Here is a 9290-nt window from a genome sequence, read left to right as displayed (position 1 = left end):
TTTTTGCATACTCTACAGTAAATATCATTCATGTTCTTGTACACAGCCTGTTTCCAGAAATGTATGAATTCAACACTCAAACAAAAACAGCAGTTTACAGTACAAATGAACTGAATTGTACAACAGCAATGGCTGTGGTTGGCTGGTAGAAAGAAACAGTAATACAGCTTCTGTAACATTTTGACCGTGCCGTCTTACTAGATTTCCCTCTTTGGTTGTTAAAAACAAACAAAACTAATATTAAAAAAAAGAAAAAAAAGAATTAGAGCCATTTTAATTTACAGATCTCTAAATCCTGCATTGGCCATGGATGCAACATTTAAGCACTGTGTAAATCTTTAAAAACATGAGCTCTCAGAAGAAAATACAAATAGAGTACAAAATCATTTTAATTGTTTCAACATAAAACCAAACAATTCTTTACAGGCTGGAAATTTAATAGTAGAATCTCTGTAAATAACAGGCAATTTTCAAAGGCAAATCATACCCAGATCAGTGGAAATCTGTACAGAACTGTTAGGCAGTACACCCAAGTGAAATAAATATGAAAATTGTATAGTTCTATTTAGTTGATAAGACAAGCATATGTACAGCACTAAAAGAGAAGATAGTATTTATATAATGCATGTCCCACAGCAACAGTATCAGCAAGAGAAAGTTTGATATTGTTTTATCGTAATAATTCAGACAAAATACTTCATAAGTGCTGTTAATGGCAAAAATGAAGAGAAGAAACTATGAACCACACATCAGACACTCATCACGATTCTCCAGAGAGCAGACCATAGCGGCTGTGTTCCGTTCCTTGAGCTCTTCCTCGCTGTTTTTGACTGTCTGCGGGTCTTTCAGTTTCTCCTTGTTGAGGGTGAACTGGATAGGGTTGGCAGCTGGCTTTGTCCGCAGGTAGTACATGCCAGTCTTCAGCCCCTGTCAAAAGAGTTCCACAAGTTAAGCCACGAGCATGACTCAGTCATACTTTTCTACAGACACAAAGCTATGGTGACCCACAGCAAACGATGAACTCACCTGCTTCCAGCCATAAAAGTGCATGCTAGTAAGCTTGCCGTAGTTGGGCTCAGCAATGTGGATATTGAGGGACTGACTCTGGTCAATGAAAGCTCCTCGGTCAGCAGCCATCTTGAGGACCACCTTCTGAGAAATCTCCCATACAGTCTTATACAACTCCTTTAGGTCATCTGGGATTGTGGGGATACCCTATAAAGTATCAACATTAGTGTTTTAGGTAATTTTATCTCCAAAGGCAGAGCATTTTGCTCATCCACGTGATGCACTGTACCAACCTGAATTGATCCATTGTGAGCAATCAGCTGGTTCTTCATGTCTTCACTCCACAGGCCTCGTTCTGTCAGGTCTTTCAGCAAGTGAGGATTCACAATCTAAAGAATAAGGATCACCAACAAAATGAACACTTGGCAAAATACCCAAGTCTGCAATTGCAAATCCCCTGTAACCAAGGGATTCAACAAGGGTGACTTGCAAGTGATTCATCTTACCTGAAACTCTCCAGAAAGCACTCTACGTGTGTAGAAGTTGCTGGTGTATGGCTCAATGGACTCATTGTTACCCAGAATTTGTGCTGTGGAAGCAGTGGGCATAGGTGCCAGCAGTAAACTATTACGTACGCCATGCCTGCAAACCAACCAAAGAAAAGCCACAATTAGGCATGTCTGGTCTATAAACGTATAGCATGAATAGATCTGTGGAGGAGCTGACTTACTTGGCAATCTTCTCCTTCAATGCCTTCCAGTCCCACAAGTCTGTTGGGGTCTTCTCCCACATGTCATATTGCAGGATCTAAGGAGAGTAGAGAAGGCTTAAAATCTGATTTGTTAAACCCTCATTCTGTTTGAAGCATGAACTAAAACTCATTGCTTAGCCAAAATAGATTTCATGTGCTAAGCTACAACAGTTGTTAGCACAGTCGTTACACCTGAAGTTCACCCATCTCTGTTGAGCAGTTTTGCGGCTTTGACACTTACACCCTTGCTAACAGGAGATCCAGCATATGTCTCGTATGGACCATGCTCAGCAGCCAGCTCACAGCTGGACTCCAAAGCAGCATAGTAGATGGTTTCAAATATCTGTGTATTGAGGAGTTGAGCTTCTGCACTCTCAAATGGAAAACGCATGAGGATAAAGGCATCAGCCAGCCCCTGCACTCCTATACCAATGGGCCTGTGGCGTTTGTTGGACTTCTCAGCCTGTTGAGAGTCGGAGGACAGGGTCATAATATAAAAAGAGCATGTATACGATAAGGTTGATTAACCTCAATATAAAAAAAAAACTAACAAACAAAAAAATCCCCACAAAACTCACCTCAACAACTGGGTAATAGTTGATCTCAATGATTTTGTTCAAGTTTCTAACTATGACCTTTGTAACAGATGCTAACTTCTGGAAATCAAATGTTCTCTCAGGTGTGACATACATGTTAAGAGCGATAGATGCCAGATTGCACACAGCCACCTGCAAAATGTAAAGCAGGAAAATAAGATTAAAAGTTCTACATAGAAGTAAAAGAAAGTCCCTTAACATTTATTTTGAAAATATAGATAATAATAAATAAATAAAAAGTAAAAGTAAAGTGAAATCTCACCTCATCCTTGCTTGTGTACTCCACAATCTCTGTGCAAAGGTTGCTGCATTTAATGGTGCCAAGATTCTGGTGGTTGCTCTTTCGATTACAGGCATCCTTGTAAAGCATGTAAGGAGTACCAGTCTCTGTCTGCGACTCAATAATAGCATACCAAAGCTGCTGGGCCTTCACTACACGCTTTGCCTTGCCCTCTTGCTCATACCTGCAAAAACAAACATTTGTTGAGATGTTAAGAGATCAGAAGGTTGTAGAACCACAAAGCAAGCAGCAGGGCCCATTCTTAAGATGCATTTCAACAAATAATTCAAATGAGGAATATGACCCTTTAATATGCAACAGACCTTGTTGATGAGCCATAAGTCACAAAAGAGCATTTTACCTAGTGTAGAGTTTTTCAAACTCTTCACCCCAGCACTCATCCAGACCTGGACAGTCATTTGGGCACATAAGGGACCATTCCTGAAAGGGGCAAAATTATTAATTCATATAATGAATTCATGAGTTGTACACATAGAGCTCTTTCTCACCTGGAGAAGCCCGGCAGCACTGTGAGGATCACCTTCTTCGATTTCTCCAGTGCTTTTAACACCATACAGCCAGGGCTTCTAAAGGACAAGTTGGGACATTGTGGAGTGGACAGTCACCTGTCAAACTGGATACTGGACTACCTCACCAACCGACCACAGTATGTGAGGGCACGGGACTGTGTCTCTGACTTGGTGGTCAGCAGCACAGGAGCCCCTCAAGGAACGATCTTGGCACCGTTCCTCTTCACCCTGTACACTGCTGACTTCATGTACAGCTCACCGACCTGTCACCTCCAGAAGTTCTCTGTTGACTCAGCGATCGTCGGCCTCATATCCAATGAGGAGGACAGCGAGTACAGAGAACTTATTCAGGACTTTGTGGACTGGTGTCTGCAGAACCATCTGCAGATAAACGCTGGAAAGACCAAAGAACTTGTAGTGGATTTCCGCAGGTGCAGACACCCCCCTCCATCAGTGAACATCCGGGGTATGAACATCGAGAGTGTGGACTCTTATAAATACCTGGGTGTTCATCTGAACAACAAACTGGACTGGTCAGTCAACACTGCTGCACTCTACAAGAAAGGCCAGAGCAGACTCTACCTGCTGAGGAGATTGAGGTCCTTTGGAGTGCAGGGAGTGCTCCTGAGGACGTTCTTCGACACAGTGGTGGCATCTGCCATCTTCTATGGAGTGGTCTGGTGGGGCAGTAGCATCTCGACGGCAGATAAGAAGAGACTGGACAAACTCATAAAGAGGGCCGGCTCTGTCCTGGGGTGCTTCTTAGACCCAGTGGAGGTGTTGGGAGACAGGAGGATGACAACCAAGCTGGCATCCATGCTGGAGAACAGCTCCCACCCCATGCATGAGACTCTGGCAGCACTGGGCAGCTCCTTTGGCGACAGGTTGCTTCACCCAAAGTATGTGAAGGAGCGGTATTGCAGGTCCTTCCTTCCTGCTGCCGTCAGACTGCACAACCAGCACTGCTCCCAGCGGACCACATACGCACACACTTAACTACACATACATGTTCAGGGAATACTATGTGCAATACCCCCCCCCCCCCATGTGCAATTAAGAGTCTTTTGCTGTAAATAATATTGTTTATTGCTTTTTTAATTCTTATTTATATTGTGTATATAGTGTAAATTATTTATCTAAATTTTTGTAACTGAGTGTCTTGCTATCCCTTTCTACTGTCACACTGTGAATTTCCCCACTGCGGGACTAATAAAGGACTCTCTTATCTTATACCCTGTTCTTTAATAAAACACACATTTACAGATCTAAAAGTTAATTCCCTGAAGTGCAGAACTTACAGCATTGGTCTCCACTCTTTTCATGAAGAGGTCAGGGATCCAGAGAGCATAAAACAGGTCTCTGGCCCTCTGCTCTTCTTTACCCGTGTTCTTCTTCAGCTCCAGGAAGTCAAAGATGTCAAAATGCCATGGCTCCAGGTACATGGCAAACGCTCCAGGTCTCTGAGAAAAGTCAAGTGAAGATGGATTAAAATGTGTCCAACACTCAGGTAAACAGCAAATTAGCTCACAACACAATGTGTGCATCTCTCACCTTGTTTCCTCCCTGGTCAACATAGCGAGCTGTGTTGTTGTAGACGCGAAGCATAGGAACCAGTCCGTTTGAATTGCCATTTGTCTGAGAGGAACATTTAATTAAAAAAAAAATAAATAAAATGTTAGTTGAGCTTTTCATTTTCCTGCTGTGCGAGAAATTGAGAAATTCTGACTTACTCCTGCAATGTAGCTGCCTGTAGCTCTAATGCAGCTTACTGCAACTCCAATGCCTCCCGCAGATTTAGAAATCAGGGCACACTGCTTTAATGTGTCATAGATCCCATCAATGCTGTCATCCCGCATAGAAAGCAGAAAACAGCTGGAAACCAACAAGCAGAGGTTAAACAAACAAGTTACTCAAGTACCCAATCACAGGTATGGATTGTTCAGGTTCACCAGATATTTAAGTCCCCTCATCCAAGTACTGCAGCTCAGGGTCAATAAGGCTAAATGACAAACAATATCATGACAACTTTAATTTACTAAAACCCAGGCTTTGGTTTCTTTTACTGAACTGCCCTCTTCTGTTCAAACTCTGTAATGCAGACAAGTATTAACATGTCTTGGAAACAGCAATGTCTCCCTCTGGTGTATACCTGGAGAGCTGAGGCCTATTAGTGCCTGCATTGAAGAGTGTAGGAGAAGCATGAGTGAACCACTTCTCAGACAGCAGGTTGTAGGTCTCAATGGCAGCAGCAATATCCTCCTTATGGATCCCAACTGCTACCCTCATTAGCATGTGCTGAGGCCTTTCTGCCACTAAAAACACATGCAAAAAGGCAATGTGAGGAATAAACATTTGATGTGGCTTGTATTCAGAAGTATTTAGGAATTATGGAAACTTTTTTTTTTTTTTAAATATCACTTACCTTTTCCATCAATCTTAAGCAAATAGGACCGCTCCAGGGTCTAAACAGAGAGGACACTTTTCAGTAGTGGTCATTTGTAAAATTACAAATATTTATTTCTGATTACATGCACAGCTGATGCACCAGGAATAATATTACAGACTCAATCTACCTTGAACCCAAAGAAGTTGTAAGAGAAGTCCCTGTCAAAGATGATGGCTGAATTGAGGCGCTGTGGAAGGAAGAGAGAAAGACGGAGTTTCAGACTCTAATGTTGTTAAATAAAGAGAAACAACAAATTAGTCATCCTTCTTACATCCTTATTAGCCAAGATAAGGTCAAGGGTCTCCTTGGAAATCATTGGTGAGTGTCGTCCATTCAGTGGATTCACATAATTGTAGAGGTCTTCCATAACATCTGGAAAAAGGAAACAAAAAAAAAAGAAAAAAAAAAAAAGTTAGGACCATACCTTTTTTCAAGTCATGGAGAATCAGATCAATCCAATGACCAAGTTATTTAGCTTACTTACCACTAAAAACCTTCTTGGTCTCCTTGTGCAGGTTGGAGACTGCAATGCGAGCTGCCAAGATGGCATAGTCAGGGTGTTTGGTGGTGAGGGTGGCAGCAGTCTCCGCAGCCAGAGTGTCCAGCTCTACAGTGGTTACGCCGCTGTACAGGCCCTGGATCACCTTCATTGTGATCTGAGTCTGGAAACATAACAGCACACATGCGACTAGTCAAAAAACAAATATTGTAAACAGATTTTAAATGAAAAACAGCCATTAAACTGAAGAGATTTTGAAGCCTACAGCCACAACAGGTGTCAACATACTGTAGTGATGGTGTAACTTATCAGAAAGATTCATAAACAAATAAATCTGCAACATGGTTATCAGTCAAAAGATGAAACTATACATACAGGATCAACAAAGTCAGAGTTGAGTCCATAGCAGAGCTTCTGAATACGTGAGGTAATTTTGTCAAACATAACACGCTCCTGGCGTCCATCTGCAAAAGAATATTTTTTTTTTTTTTTTTTTAATAAACATAATATACAAACAAAACAATTCATAAAAGGGCACTTAACTTTGGCAAGGGTTCATCATAGACACAAAAAAAGGAAAAAGAAAAAAAAATCACTTATGTGATGGTTTAATAAGTAGTCTGTGGTGCATATTCTAATAACTTTAAAAGCTAAAAGTTACATTAACTTTTGAAAAACTAATAGTAAACTAATACAACAGTGGGTCTCTTCATTTGACCTAGTTTTTGTAAATGGAGGCTCCCTAACGTCAATCACACAAGCAACTGTAAGGCAAAAAGGGAAAACAGCTTAAAAACAAAGGAAACAGACGCAAAGAACATCTTTAAGTAAATTCGGGATTTAAGAAGTGTCATGATTAACAAAGTACACAATTAGCTCTTGCCAAACGTCTTGCAGCCAGTGGTCCACACTTGCTGAACTGACTATTTGGCGCGAACGACACTGACAACAATGGGGGTAAAGCAGCAAGTAGAGACTGTGAGCTAAACATGAGCTGTATGAACTCTCCTCTCAAAACTATCATCATCATCATCATCATCATCTTCAAATAATGATTTAAAACCACAACAGTTTTATAAGCTGTGCAGCTGAACGGTCAATAAATTGAGACATTATTCTGGATGTGATATTGGGCTAACGAGCTAGCTAGCTTCCTTCACTGATAATTTCACATAACGTTAGCTAGCTAGCTAGCCAACCTGGCTGATGAGTTAGCTAGCTAGCTATCTAATTATACTCATAATTTCAACCAGTTGTCGGAATACCACAACAGTAAACATAGATCCTGAGCGTAGTTAGTCGTATCAAATGTCAGAAAGCTAGCTAGGAACACAGTGCTAGCTAGCTAGCGTTCAGCAGAGTCAGTCTGTACTGCATGCTACAGGGGCTTTATAATCATTTCCTCTCAAAGCAACGTTATCTAGCTCACTAATGTCCACCGTAAAGTTTAGAAAGGCTCGTATGTTAGGTATATTAGACACATTAACTAGCCGTCTACATCTGCAGGACTAATAAACACTGCTACTCAGACCATCCAAATAAGGCACAGAAACACAAACTCACCACGCTTGATGACGTGCATGTTTACTTCTGTTGAAAGAAAGTGCCAAACTGGTACAAAACTGATGATCGTAATAGAGGTATTGTTTGGCTAATGAATAATGTGGGCCTGTTGTCCACTGTCGACGAGCTGAAGCAAGAAATAAAGCGCGAAAGTCTTCAAACCGCGCCAGAAACGCTTCATGTACAACAGCGACGACCAATCAGAAGAAGGCCGGTCTAGATGCGCATGCGCATCACTGTCACGTTACATATACACTGCATTAGGTTTCACAGCTCTGTCCGATATTTATTCCACAAGCACTTTATTCCCCTGATCGATACCCTTAACAAAATACTTTAAAAAGGTGAGTTAAAGTATATACTTAAAAAAGTATATATTTCCAAATATTTTTTCATAAAAAACACACCCAAAGGTTTTACATTTATCCATGTATCATTTACTGAACAAATATCTTAATGTACCAATTAATTATCTTTACACATGGATCAACACGAGTCTTCGAAACATTTATTCTTTAAATGTTATCACACATTTTAAGTTTGGATCAGTCTGTGCCCAGTCAGGGGTCTGATGGTAAAATATTCAGATGTATATTTCTGTTTTTTGAAATATATAAAGAAGGATATGAGACTGGTGGTGTTTCTGGATCAGAACATTGTCTGAGTAGGGCGCATTAATAATGGCACAGCCGACACCTCTTCCCCTTCCCTTTTAACGCTTCTTCCTCCTTTGTGGTTGGAGGACCTGAGGCCACTCCCACAGAGCCACACACACAGAGCCACACACACACACACACACACACACAGACACAGCCCTTCTCACAGGAGGAGGAGGAGGAGGAGCCTGTCTGAGCATCTCCTGGAAACAACAAAACACACAGAGGAAAAGTACGGACTGAAGCTTCACGCAGGGGCTTATGTTCACTACAGACACACAACTCAACAGCCAAAACAATCAGAACTGAATGAGTTTCATATAGACAAAAATAAACCTTTATATTGACAATGAGGACATATACATTTACATTTACGGAATTTAGCAGCCACCCTTATCCAGAGTGACTTATACAGAAGTACTTCCCTGTTCACTAATAACCAATGTAGTGTGAGTAGACTAGAGTCCAAATATAGCCCTAAACTGAGATACTGACAAAAGCAAGGCTCTATGAAAAGGGTTCACATGTTTTCAGAATGAGGTGATCTCTCATGGTCTTCACTTCTTACTAGCGAAAAAGCAATTTCCTGTCATTGCAGTGTGATTTCCTGTGGAAACGAGAGCAAAAAGCTCTGCAACACAGTCAGTAACAGAAGACCAGCAGCATACACATTTGGCCTTGAGTCAGTTACGTGTTTTATGGCAGAAAGGAAATGCGGAATAAAAAATCTGAATTGAATACATTTTTTTAAGTTTCTTGGTTGAGACATAGATAGACAGTCAGATAGACCGACACACCGACAGACATACAGATAGACAGACCCAATACATAGACTGAGATACAGACAGATCGATAGATAGACAGAGAGACAGACTGACTGATGAAGAGACAGATAAACAGAGACAGAGAAACAGAGAGACAGACAGACAGATAAAGATACAACGAGACAGACAGACAGACA

At 41.2% G+C, this 9290-nt stretch overlaps 1 protein-coding gene across 1 annotated transcript; it reads right to left on the bottom strand.

The window, feature by feature from the left end:
- Nucleotides 1-371: 371 nt before the first annotated feature.
- rrm1 (ribonucleotide reductase M1 polypeptide) lies at nucleotides 372-7862 on the bottom strand. Its single transcript, XM_072662134.1, has 19 exons — nucleotides 7674-7862; nucleotides 6486-6574; nucleotides 6096-6273; nucleotides 5883-5983; nucleotides 5739-5798; nucleotides 5588-5627; nucleotides 5315-5477; nucleotides 4896-5037; nucleotides 4717-4800; nucleotides 4464-4625; nucleotides 2997-3076; nucleotides 2618-2819; nucleotides 2338-2487; nucleotides 2001-2222; nucleotides 1739-1815; nucleotides 1515-1650; nucleotides 1302-1397; nucleotides 1027-1215; nucleotides 372-927 (listed from the first exon to the last, which is right to left on the bottom strand). The coding sequence occupies exons 1-19, from the start codon at nucleotides 7690-7692 to the stop codon at nucleotides 736-738; spliced, it is 2382 nt and encodes a 793-aa protein (XP_072518235.1). The 5' UTR covers nucleotides 7693-7862; the 3' UTR covers nucleotides 372-735.
- Between the last annotated feature and the right edge of the window lie 1428 nt (nucleotides 7863-9290).

Source organism: Salminus brasiliensis, chromosome 18, assembly GCF_030463535.1.
Source record: "Salminus brasiliensis chromosome 18, fSalBra1.hap2, whole genome shotgun sequence".
NCBI lineage: Eukaryota > Metazoa > Chordata > Actinopteri > Characiformes > Bryconidae > Salminus > Salminus brasiliensis.
This window is presented reverse-complemented; position numbering and strand designations above follow the sequence as displayed.

Bases quoted from the DNA above. Each gene is read 5' to 3' on its own strand.
- rrm1 (XM_072662134.1), bottom strand. The intron at 5,478-5,587 runs GTAAGTGATATT...ATGTGTTTTTAG, and splicing joins GCTTAAGATTGATGGAAAAG to TGGCAGAAAGGCCTCAGCAC. The intron at 5,038-5,314 runs GTATACACCAGA...GTTGGTTTCCAG, and splicing joins AATAGGCCTCAGCTCTCCAG to CTGTTTTCTGCTTTCTATGC.